The sequence below is a fragment of the Pan troglodytes genome, chromosome 16 (genome assembly GCF_028858775.2).
Source record: "Pan troglodytes isolate AG18354 chromosome 16, NHGRI_mPanTro3-v2.0_pri, whole genome shotgun sequence".
NCBI classification, from domain to species: Eukaryota; Metazoa; Chordata; class Mammalia; order Primates; family Hominidae; genus Pan; species Pan troglodytes.
In genome coordinates this window covers 66164668-66177160 of record NC_072414.2, presented here as the reverse complement: position 1 = coordinate 66177160, position 12493 = coordinate 66164668, and the positions used below count along the sequence as shown (strand labels likewise).

At 52.3% G+C, this 12493-nt stretch overlaps 1 protein-coding gene across 5 annotated transcripts in view; it reads left to right on the top strand.

The window, feature by feature from the left end:
* The first annotated feature begins 6357 nt into the window (after window positions 1-6357).
* Window positions 6358-12493, top strand: part of STRA6 (signaling receptor and transporter of retinol STRA6) — a 32760-nt gene continuing 26624 nt past the window's right edge. Inside the window, exon 1 of one of the 5 annotated variants that reach the window (XM_009429520.5) lies at window positions 6358-6455. Coding sequence is in view for 1 of the 5 variants with exons in the window: in XM_009429524.4 (XP_009427799.2) it covers window positions 9119-9214 (96 nt within the window). In the remaining 4 variants the exon portion in view is untranslated. Of the gene's footprint in view, window positions 6456-9055; window positions 9215-9583; window positions 9774-10857; window positions 10876-12493 lie in introns of those variants that run through there. The other 4 variants (XM_016927184.4, XM_009429524.4, XM_510665.8 and 1 more) reach the window with 4 other exon arrangements.

The following is a 12493-nucleotide window of genomic DNA, read 5'->3' as shown; positions in this document are numbered from 1 at the left end:
GGACTCCCCCTCAGTAAGAACTATCTCTACCATCACCACCACCACCATCACCATCATCACTACTGTCACCACCACCATAGTCACCACCACCATCACCATCATCACCACCATCATCACCACCACCACCACCATCATCACCACCATCACCATCATCACCACCATCATCACCACCACCACCACAGTCACCACCACTATCACCATCACCACCACCATCATCACCACCACCTCCATCACCACCACCACCACCATCATCACCACCACCACCACAGTCACCACCACCACCACCATCATCACCACCACCACCACAGTCACCACCACCATCACCATCATCACCACCACCTCTATCACCACCACCACCACCATCATCACCACCACCACCACAGCCACCATCATCACCACCACCTCCATCACCACCATCACCACAGCCACCACCACCATCACCGTCATCACCACCATCACTGTCATCACCATTATCACCACCTCCATCACCACCATCACCATCATCACCACCACCTCTATCACCACCACCACCACCATCATCACCACCACCACCACCACAGTCACCACCACCATCACCATCATCACCACCACCATCACTGTCATCACCATTATCACCACCACCACCATCACGATCACCACCACCACTACTGTCACCACCACCACCAGCACCACCACCGTCACCATCATGACCACCACCTCTATCACCACCACCACAACAGTCACCACCACCATCACCATCATCACCACCATCACCATCATCACCACCACCTTCACTGTCATCACCATTATCACCACCACCACCATCACGATCACCACCACTACTGTCATCACCACCACCACCACCAGCACAGTCATCACCACCATCATCACTATCATCACCACCACCTCTATCACCACCACCACCACCATCACCACCACCACCAGCACAGTCATCACGACCATCATCACCACCACCTCTATCACCACTACCACCACCATCATCACCACCACCACCACCACCACATTCACCATCATCACCACCACCTCCATTACCACAATCACCACAGCCACCACCACCATCACCATCATCACCACCATCACTGTCATCACCATTATCACCATCACCACCATCACGATCACCTCCACCACTACTGTCACTACCACCACCAGCACAGTCATCACCACCATCATCACCACCATCACCATCACCACCACTACTGTCACCACCACCATCACTATAACCACCATCATCACAGTCACCACCACCACCATCGCCAGCAGCAGCATCATCACCAACATCACCATCATTACCTACATCACCATCATTATTACCCCCATCACCATCATCATTACCCAATATCATCATCATCAGCCTCAACTCTTTGTTGAGCAGCCACTGGATACCAGGCACTCTAGATGGCTCTGTGAGTAGATATAATTATTCCCCCTTTTACAAATGAAGAATCCAAGGCTGAGAGAATGTCAGGAAATTCATCCAAGATCACATGGCTAGTGAGTAGCTGTTGAGATCTGAACCTCAGAATTCTATCTACACTTACCCCTATTAAACATATCCTGGGACTGGCTCAAAGATTTAAATGTATTATATTAGAGAACAGGGAATTCTGTACCCTAAAACTGTAGTACAGTTCTGAGTCTAAAGAGAACATTTATAGACAGCATTGATTTCATTCAAAAAAAAGCTCACTTGAAGTTACATTGACTGAAATGCATCATTTTCATAAAGTAAAAGATACCAAGTCTAAAAGTGGTATTGGCCAGGTGTGGTGGCTCACATCTGTAATCCCAGCACTTTGGGAGGCCGAGGTGGATGGATCACCTGAGGTCAGGAGTTCAAGACCAGCCTGACCAACATGGTGAAACCCCGTCTCTACTAAATACAAAAAGTTAGCCGGGCGTGGTGGCACATGCCTGTAATCCCAGCTACTTGGGAGGCTGAGGCAGGAGAATCACTTGAACCCGGGAGGCAGAGGTTGCAGTGAGCCAAGACTGCACCACTGCACTCCAGCCTGGCAACAAGAGCGAAACTCCATCTCGGAAAAAAAAAAAAAAAAAAAAGTGGTATTGGCCAGCCCAGCTACAGGTCCCAATGTATACAGCAGGCTTCCTCTGCAATGATTAAAATTCAGTTTCTTCAGATCCCCCAGGGAGAAGCTGAGGCAAAGAGTTCTAGTTGCCTGACTTGTAAGTGAAATTCAGGAGATCCCTTCTGTTTGGGTGTCAGTATGCCCATCTGTATGATTGGGGTAGTGGGGCAGATAAGTCATCTCTCAGCTCTGATAGTCTGAAATTCTATAATTCATGTCGGGAAAGACCACAGTATGGCCATTTTGGGGAGAGGGTAGGTGGCAGAGACTACCTGGAAACCTTTGCCTCAGCGGCTGGGCATGGCCAACCAGTGTGGGTCTGGAGGCGGTGGTGTGCCTCTGCCAGGTCTGAGGTCTTGGAGCTTAGTGACTCAGTAATAGCAGCTCTCTTCCCTTGCATATTTGAAGTGACCCGCAGAAATGTTACAAGATAGGAGTCCAGTTGCTTCTGCCCTAGGGCCAACCTTTGTGCATGTATCCTGGCCCCATCCCCTGCAAGCAGGGCCCACGCTCAGAATCACGCCGGTTTATCCCGAGTCCCTTCAATACTTCCCTCATACCCCTTGTTCTCCCTTCTTTCCCTCCCTCCAACTTTCTTTCTTTCTTTCTTTCTTTCTTTTTTTGTTGAGATCGAGTTTTGCTCCTGTTGCCCAGGCTGGAGTGCAGTGGCGAGATCTCGGCTCACTGCAACCTCTGCCTCCCGGGTTCAAGCGATTCTCCTGCCTCAGCCTTCTTCAGTAGCTGGGATTACAGGCATGCGCCACCACACCCGGCTAACCTCCCTCCAACTTTCTACACAGAATCTGAGGTGGCTCTGTTGGCCTTAGCAAGGTTTTAGGATCCTCCACCACCTAATGTCCACGCCCACTCCTATTTCTTGCCTCCCCTCCCCCATTATCTCTGGGGAAGGTACTTTTTTTTGGTGTGTGCGTACGGTTACTTTTTAAAAAAAATTGTAGTCAAATACACATAACATAAAATGTACCATCCTAACCACTTTGAAATGTGCAGCTCAGTGGTGTTAAATAAATTTACATTGTTGTGCAACCAATCTCCAGAACTCTTTTCATCTTGCAAAACTGAAACTCTACACCCATTAAACAACAACTTCTTCCACCTCCCCCCAGCTCCTGGCAACCACCATTCTACTTTCCGTCTCTGCGAATTTGAATACTCAGTGCTTCATAGAATTGGAATCTTACAGTATTTGTCTTTTCACAAATGGCTTATTTCACTTAACATAATGTCCTGGGGAAGGTTCCCTTTTGCTCCAGGCCAGGTCTGCCCTTTCTCACCTCCCTACCCTTGCTGGTGTGATTTCCACTACCCAAACTGCCCAGCTCCACCCGACGGCAGCCCTACTCATCCTGCAGACTGGCTAAAAGCCTCCTCCCCTGTGACCCGGGTTAGTGACTCCCTCCTCCATCCCATTTTGCATTTTCCTCTCCTGTCTCAAATGATGACTTGCCCACACAAGTCATTCATTGCCCTGAATGTTGTTTCAGGGATCATGTTTGTGTGCCCACGCTGGGCGAGGGATAGGTGCCTGGGAAATGGTTAAAGCATTATGGATGAATAAATGAATGAATGCATGAATGAATGAAGTGATGAAGGAATTCAACCCAGCTTCTACTTATGCAGAAAGGAATAAGAGTTCTTTTGGCTATTTCATTTGGATTCCATCTGTGACAAGCAAAGACCATTTGGGCTTTTGAGTCAAATTTAGACTCAGAGATGCAACCTGGTGCCTCAGTGGGCAAGCAGGTGGTGAGGAGGGAGGGTACCAGTGTTGGAGGGTAGTAAGCAGGACAGGAGGCAGAAACCCTGATGCTCAGGCATCTCTGGGTCTGGCCTCAGTTCTATGTAGAAATCTGGAAACGTCAGTGAATTTCAGCAAGTCAGGGCTGGATGGCACGCCCATTTTACAGAGGAAGAAACTGAGCCCAGGCCCGCAGGGCAGCACCAGATCCCTCCTCCCTTCCCAGGGTTCTCTCTACTCCTGGCTGCCTCCCTGACTCAGCCTCCCACGGTTTTCAAAAAGTTTAAACTCCAGGTGAGACTGTCTCTGGGGGGCAGGGCCTGGTTCCCCAGAGGGGGTCAAGAAGGGGTAAGGGATGTGGGCTGGGGTGAGTGGAGGGAGGCAGGAAGGGAGCAGCCTTGGAAGGCAAACTTCCAAGCCACCTTCCAAAGTCCCAGCGTGAAAGACCTTAATGGGGCCCTCCAGTCTTCTTTCTTCCCCCAAAGAATGGCCACTCAGAGGCCGCTGGCTTTGTTTGGAAGAGCCAGGGCCTATAATTAGCCCACCCCAGAGGGCCCCCTTCCTGCTTCCCACAATGGCTCCTTTCAACCTCCCCCGCTGACACACCCCCATGGCCCCTGAGGGCTCTGAGACCCCTATCTTCAACGATCCACCTCCAACTCCCTCCCCACCCCCACTTTACTTCCTTCCTCTAGGCAGAGCTGAATCCTGGCAAGCAGGGAGCCCATGAGTTCTCTGGAGCCAAGGATCTGGGGCTGGGACTCATCTCCTTCCACAGGCGCAGAATCCGAGGTGCAGAGAGAGCACGTGGCTAGTGAAGGGATAGACCTCTGATCTCCTGACTCCTGGGCCACTGCGATTATGCGATCATGCGATCATCACTGCTCCACCCTGGGCCTTCAGCACCCAGCCCCCTGCAGCAGCCTCCCTTCCCCCGCAGGGGTACGTCACCCCAGGCCCACCTCCCACTCCCTTCCCTTCAAGTCCACAGTGCCAGAGGCCCACAGGGCGACAGGATCACAGGCTCAGACCAGCAAAGGGAAGGATGGCAGCCAGTCTCCCTCTGTCGCACAAATGGGAAAACTGGAACCCCGAACACGGAGGGGCCTGCAGCGGCCAGGGGAAAGCTTCCCCACCGCCCTCTGAAGGTTGGCTAGAAATCACCAACAAGAGGCAGGTGAATAGGAGGAAAGGTGTACACCTTATTAACATGTACACAGGAGCCTTCAGAACGAGGACCCAGAGATACAGGGAAAATTGTCCCCTTTTATGCTGAGTTTCAAGGACACATGGACAGCTGTGTAGCGATATGACTGGACAAAAAGGGCAATGATCGAATGTGAACAGACCGAGTGGGGACACCCAGCAAGGCCTGTCTGTCTGGATTTCTTCCTGGCCCCTCTGAGCATGCATTTCTTCCTTCTGGGTGTGGGTATGGGGCAGGACTTTCTGCAATGGATGTCTACCTACAATCAAACAAGGTAGGCCTGAGAATTTTTTTTGTTTTTTTTTTTTTAGAAACAGAGTCTCACTCTCTCGCCCAGACTGGTGTGCAGTAGAGCGTTCTCGGCTCACTGTAACCTCCATCTTCCAGGTTGAAGCAATTCTCCTGCCTCAGCCTCCCAAGTAGCTGGGATTACAAGTGTGCACCACTACCGCCTGGCTAATTTTTGTATTTTTAATAGAGACGGGGTTTCATCATGTCGGCCATGCTGGTCTTGAACTCCTGACCTCAAATCATACACCCGACTCGGCCTCCCAAAGTGCTGGGATTATAGGTGTGAGCCACCATGCCCCACCTAGGCCTGAGAATTTATTTGTGGCCAGTTTTTACACAGAAATTGGGGAAAGTTAGAGTTTGTAGGCTTTATGGCTAGCTTTGGGGAAAAGGGGTTTTGATTTCTATAACACGCCTTGAGGAGGAGGGATTCTCTTTTCTACGTCCGTCCTTGGGGGACGGACACAGGAGGGCAGGAGAAGGCTAGAAGGCTAGAATAGAAGGTCACTTTTGCTTCTGAGGCTTTCATTTTGGGGTGTTATTTTCTGAGTTCCAACAGGCTGCATTTGTGGTCACTCAGCTAGTAAGTAGTAAAGACAAAATTAGAAGCCTCGTCTCTTCCTTCCACCGAGGGGCCTGGCTACTTTGAAGCTTTCTGCCATGAGTAGTAACTGTGATCCTGTCTGCCACGCCAGTGCCATCGGATGGCACTCCTTTCCTCTCTTGGCCTCCTGCTCCGGGCTCCAGCACCAAGCACTGTCAGGAAAGTCTTGGGTCATCCCTCAAGTCCTTTTGCTCTGACCTCCAGCTGAGCAGGAGCTGGAGGAGGGGAGCTAGGGCAACATCAGTGATCCCTGGGCTTGCCCTGACAGCTCCACTCTGCCAGACTTACCTTGAAGGGGCTAAAGTTCCTGGTCTGGCGGGAGGGAGAGGGTAGCCTTACTGCTCAGCAGCACTGACCTTTGCCTTCATGTGCCCAGTTGCTTGGCTGCTCCACCAGGCTCTGAAGGCACAAACCCCTGAGACGGTGTCCAAGCCCAGGGCCCTGTAGACTCTGCGGATCCCGAGACCAGCGCCACTCATCCTGCAGCACTGGGGACAGACAGAGCAGGTAAGGCGGGAAAGAGGGCAGGAGATGGCAGGGGCAGCACCGAGTCAGCACAAGACAAGGCCCAAGATCAGAGATTTAGGCATGGCCCGGGCTAGCTTAGAAAAGGTACTGCCTAAAACCTTTAGGAGGAGAGACACAAACTTCACAGCCAGACTGGGGAGTGGGGAGCAAAACAAAGAGCAGGAGAGAGAAACAAAAAGGAAACAACAGAGAGAGTGATAGAGAGAAAACACAGACAGAGAAAGAAGGAGGAGGAGAGACAGAAGGAAAGTAGAGAGAGACAGAAGGAAAGGAGGGAGACTGAGTCAGATACAGAGAGGGTGAAACAGAGAGTGGCATACCAGGGACAGGCAGAGAGACTGATGGACAGGGGCAGAAAGGCAGACAAGAGGACAACAAGATAGAAAGAGAGAAAGGGGCCGAGCACCGTGGCTCATACCTGTAATCCCAGCACTTTGGGAGGCCGAGGTGGGCAGATCACCTGAGGTTAGGAGTTTGAGACCAGCCTGACCAACATGGAGAAACCTCATCTCTACTAAAAATACAAAAAAATTCAGCCGGGCATGGTGGTGCATGCCTGTAATCCGAGCTACTCGGGAGGCTGAAGCAGGAGAATCGCTTGAACCCAGGAGGCGGAGGTTGCAGTGGACCGAGATAGCACCATTGCACTCCAGCCTGGGCAACAAGAGCCAAACTCCATCTCAAAAAAAAAAAAAAAAAAAAAAAGCCAGGGGCAGATATTGACAGACAGACCCAGCAGTAGGCAGGGGTTCTGCTGTGTTATCAGACAGAGTATTGAGAGGTGTGTCCCAATCCTGCAATTTGGCTTAATCAACACTTGGGGCCTTCCCTCAATCCCAGAAGGAGTCTCCCAGCCATAGAATGAAACGGAGTCCAAGCTCTAGGAAGGAATGTTCTTGGGGGGAAAAGCAGTGAGGTGTGTGTGTGTGTGCGTGCGTGCGTGTGTGTGTGAGTAGTGGTGGGGGGGATTCTCTGGCAAAACTTCCCCTAGGTCAGTCACTGACCCTGGCACATCATGTGGCCTCTCTGGGCTTAAGTTTCTTTTGGATGTGTTGGAGTCTGGGGTACAGCAGGAGTCTCCTTCAGCCTTATAATCTGGCCTTAGCTAAGGCTCTGTCTTTGCCAGTAACTTACTGCTCTATTCTACTTAACTCATGACTTCTATCTCATAGTCCAAGATGGCTGCCTGAGATCCAGCTATCACAACTGTTTTTAACCCAGCTAGGAGGAGGAGGGGGTAAAGAGAACACCTCTCTTTTTAAGAACACAACCTGGGAATTGTGCTCAACACTCTTTTTCCAAGTCACTGGCCAATACCTAGTCTAAGGGCTACATCTAGCTTCAAGGGAGACTGGGAAGTGTGCAATATTGGGCTGGGGACGGAATCAATTTCACACAGCTCAGTGATGCCTTCACAGCTCCTTACTCACAGCAGGCTTATTTAAAAAGAATTACACATGCAGTATGAGTTTTAAAATATGCATTTCAAACAAGTGAAAAATCCTCCTTCATTCTCCAAAATTCACCCCTCCCCCAAGTGTGACCACTGTGAACAGTTTGCTGTGTGTCTGCCAGATTCACTTTTTATGTATACACACATACATACACATATGTCTACCTAGTTAAAGTAGCATAAAATGAGATCACGATTTATGTATTGTTCAGCAACTTGCTTTCTTGGTTACTGTTACTTGGCAATATGTCTTGGAGGTTCTGCCACGTCAGTCCACAGAGAATTACCTCATTCTTTTTATCAGCAAAATAGTACTTCAGCGTGTCAACTTATCAGCATTGATGGATGGATATTGGGGTTGTTGCCAATTATTTTTGCCATTACAAACGGCCTTGGGAATTTTGTCTCCATATATATGCACGCAGGCATTCCTTGGGAATGGATTCCTAAAAGTGTGCCAAAGGTTAATTTTCTCTTTATGTGGGTTTAACCCTTTGGAACTAAAAATCCTCTTCTCCACGGACAAGATGGTGATCAGATCCAAGCTGGCTGGCTGCTTCCCTTTCTCGGCTTGAGCTGCTCTCTCTCTCCCTCTCTCCCTGCCTCTCCTGGGCAGGCCTGGCTCTGGCATTGTCCTTCTCTCTTCCAGGGTCTTTTACTATCATTGGAAGCCAATCTCACATACAAAAGCCTGTGGTCCCACCTTTTTATAGATGGCACTCCCTTTCTCCTTCAAGGAAGAGACTGCCTCTCCAGGGCCCTTCTCCTGAGAATTTAGGGCCCCGCTTCTTGGCCCGGCCTTTATCTACTCTCTCCCTGCCCTGCTTGCCACAGCACCTAGGTGGTGCACCCTCTGAGCAACATTTCCTTCCCCAGTCTTGTCTGCATCCCTGCAGGATACCCCCTCTAGGAAGGGGAGGGAGGGGTAGGGAGAGCCTGTGCTCAGGTGAGGGGGGATGCAGCCGACTGTCCTGCAGCGTTGGAGGTTGCAGGCATGTACTTGGGGTGAAGAGCAGGACTCCAGAACCCCAGCCTGTCTGTGAGAAGTGAGAAATAGAAGAGAAAGCTCCGAGGGGGCCTTTTTCACTTCCCCCGGGAATAGATCATACCTGGAATTCCAGCCCTGAAGCCCTGTGATGACTCCCCTTAGCCGTGGTCAGGGCCCTCAGCCCAGCTGGGCAGCAGCAGGATGCAGATCCGGTTATTAAAAGCAGAGCTGGTGGTTCCCCTCTGGCAATTCATCAGGCAGTGGCCCCCTGGGAGTGACGGATGGGGACAAATGGAGGTAAGTAGGGGGTTCCTCAGCTTCTCTAAGGCCACATCTGGGGAAACTCAGCCATCAAAGCCCTGTGCAGGCTTCTCCACTGAGGTGACTCTGAGGGCCAAGGAGATCAAGTTTCGAGCAAATGGTTTGGGGGTGTGGAGAGGCTCTACCGCTGGAGACAAGCCGCCCTGTGTGTTGTGTGGGGCCCCAGCCCCTGCTCTGTGCCTGAGCTGGAGATGGGGGTGGGGTGGGTTCCTCTGATCCCGGAATCAAGGGCGGGAGGTCTGTGAGGGCAGGAGGAGGGGCAGAGCCAGACTGGAGAAGCGGGGAGCTGCCTTCCGGGAGGAGCAGATCAAACACCTTTTAAAGCAGGTGCTGGGGACACTGCTAAGGGCCAACTGCCGAGACCACACAACCAGCCACCCCTCTAGGATCCCAGCCCAGCTGGTGCTGGGCTCAGAGGAGAAGGCCCCGTGTTGGGAGCACCCTGCTTGCCTGGAGGGACAAGTTTCCGGGAGAGATCAATAAAGGAAAGGAAAGAGACAAGGAAAGGAGAGGTCAGGAGAGCGCTTGATTGGAGGTAGGCTGGAGCCAAGTCTGGGAGGCCAGGTGGGATTGGATCAGGTCGGGAACAGCCAGAAGGCACATGGGGTGTGCGGTGGGAAGTGAGCAGGAGTCAGAGCCTAGGGGCAGGAAGTGAGCAGAGTGATGGGCTGGAGCAATTCTGATGAGTAAGTTTGGAGACCTGGGGTGGGCTGCCCTCAGGGGACACTGGGGGGCTAGCAGGAGCTCCAAAAGGCAGGAGACATTCGCAGAGTCCTGTCTGAGTTGGATCTGACTGGCTGTGGGCAAAAGGTTGGTGGAGAGCCCTGTCCTGTGGTCAGCAAGGGAACAAGGAGAGAGAAGTCAGGGGATCTGCCCAGCAGTCAATGTCCTCAGTGAGGAAGGAGGGCAGCACAAAGCCTACATCTCAAGGCCACACCACGGTGACCAGCCCAGGGAGGAACATGCTGCGAACGGAGAACGTGGGGCTCTTATAGCTGGGGAATCTTCATGGCCTTGTGTCTAGTCCTCCGAAGGCAGGAAGCCCTCTGTTGCATCTTGATGTTAACAGCCTCTTCTTGATTGCCTCCCTTGATGGGGGCCTCACTACTCTAGAAGGCTACCTTTGTTCTGAGCTGAAATCTGCCTCCCTCCTCCAGGTCAGTACTAGCCTAGCCCTCTGGGAGGGAAAGAACATGCTGCTCCCCTGGCACAGCCGGCTACCCTCCTCCTCCTCACCAGTGTCCACCCTCATACCAGAACAGCCTGGTCTAAATCCTTTATGTTATGATGATGCTGTTGGTGAGGGGGGCATGAGAATTGCAGGAAGGGCACATCAGATGGTGCTTCTGACCCTCTCACATGGCAGGGGAGGTAGGAGGTAGAGAGACAGGAGATGGAGAGTCACCCATACTCTTCCTGCCGTGAGCACGGCAGCCAACGACACTGCCTTCCAGCCCACTGTGTGGAGTCAGACTTGGTCTGGTGCCAGAATTAAGCACGTGTGTGTGCGAAGGGCAGTTGGATGTGTGTGTGAGTGTGCTGTGCCACTGAGGGCACACCCCAAGCTCACGGGCCCGCATGAGGCTGACTCTCTTGGCTGCTTATTCATGGACTCTCAAGGGGACTGGGCTGCACAAGTGGGCACAGTGGCCATCCCCCCACTCCTGGAACGCCTCTCTTGCGTGTTCTCTTCCGTGCTATGGAAGTTGGGGGTGTACCTGAGGTTTGAGTATTGTAAACTATTGGGTTTGCTGCTGGACTCAGAGTCAAGGGCTGAGATGGGAGGGTGGAGAGCAACGGGGGTCTCCGGCCTTTCTGCAAATGGTCACAGGCTTTTGAACATCTTGTTCCAATCTGTGGTTGATTTGCCAGAGTTTGAGTGTCCTGAGGTGTTGCAGTGGTTCTGATGTGTTACTGAAGGTCTGGGGGTTCTTGGGGGCAATACTGAGGTTGCAGGGCTTCTTATGGCATTACTGAAACTCAGAAATGTTGCTGAGATTCTGGAGGTTCTCTGGGAGATCTGGGAGTCCTTGAGGGGATGTTTCTGAGGTTCTGGGGATGCTGCTGGCCTTCCCCATTCCTTCTGGCCTGCTGTTAGCTTCTTCTAAGCTTAGCACTTTGCCCTTTGAGGATTTGATAATCACAGGCTCCCGCAGAAATGCACGTGGGTCTCTGTTCCTGGATGCAAAAATTCCTCAGGTTTAATCAACTTGAACAAAAACATGAGAGGAAGGAAGCCCTGTCCCAAGGCCTTCATGGGCCAGCTCCAACCCGAGGGGCATAGCAGCTCTGTGCCAAGCCCAAATGGCAGATGGCCTTCATTGGCTCAGAGTCCAGAAGCTTTTTAGGACCTCCTCCCATAGTGAGCAGGGCTTAGCCACCCGCCAATCTGTGCCCAGTTGGGAGTCCTGCTGGTTTGAGCTGCTCCTTGGATACTGGCATCAGCCTCATCTGAGTGCCCACGTGGGTTCATGCTGGTCACAGCGAGGCAGCCCTGCCCTGACCCTTACACTACTCTCTCCTTGTCTCTCAGACTTCCCTTCTTGGCACTCCTGAGACACGTGTCAATTCATTCTTGTTACCGTTCCAGATCTTCCATGGCTTCAGGGCCCTGCTCCAGGCCCCCTCCTCCAGGGAGCCTGCAAGACTGCCCAAGCCATCTCCTCCTTTCCCTCCCCGCTCCTCAGGCTTTGGCAGTTCTGTCTTTTGAGCACTTTTGCTCTCCTGAGGGCAGGGCTGGGCCTTCCTGGGTATCAGTGCCCCTTTAAAGCCAGCTCCAGAGGGCAGGCCCTTGACTCTGCTGCCCAGGCCTTTGGAGAAATTCTTCAGGGGCACATCATTACCATCCTTCTCTTCCTAACACTTCTTGCCTCCTGCCGTCTTCCCAGGTAGCATCTTTCTTAACAGCTCAGAGCCAAGCCTCCCATTTTGCAGATGGGAGCTCCAAGCGATTCTAGCCCCAAGCTGAGGAGGTACCTTGGGCTCAAGAAGTGGGCTCACCTTGCAGCTTGAGCCACGCGGCCACCGCTATCCATGGATCTTCAACCCAGCCTGCCCACCCTGCCCGCACCAGACTGGGCAGGGCAGCTGGGGGCCAGGAGGGGGCAGGTGGGAGGCAATGGGGGCACCTAGGAAGTCACAACCACTCTCTGTGACCTTCTTGTTACAACTGGTTACTGGTGTGCAGGGAGGGGGGCCTTGCGGGGAGAGTTCACAACTGGAGAATCTCCAGGCCGGATTTGAGAGAGGACAGTG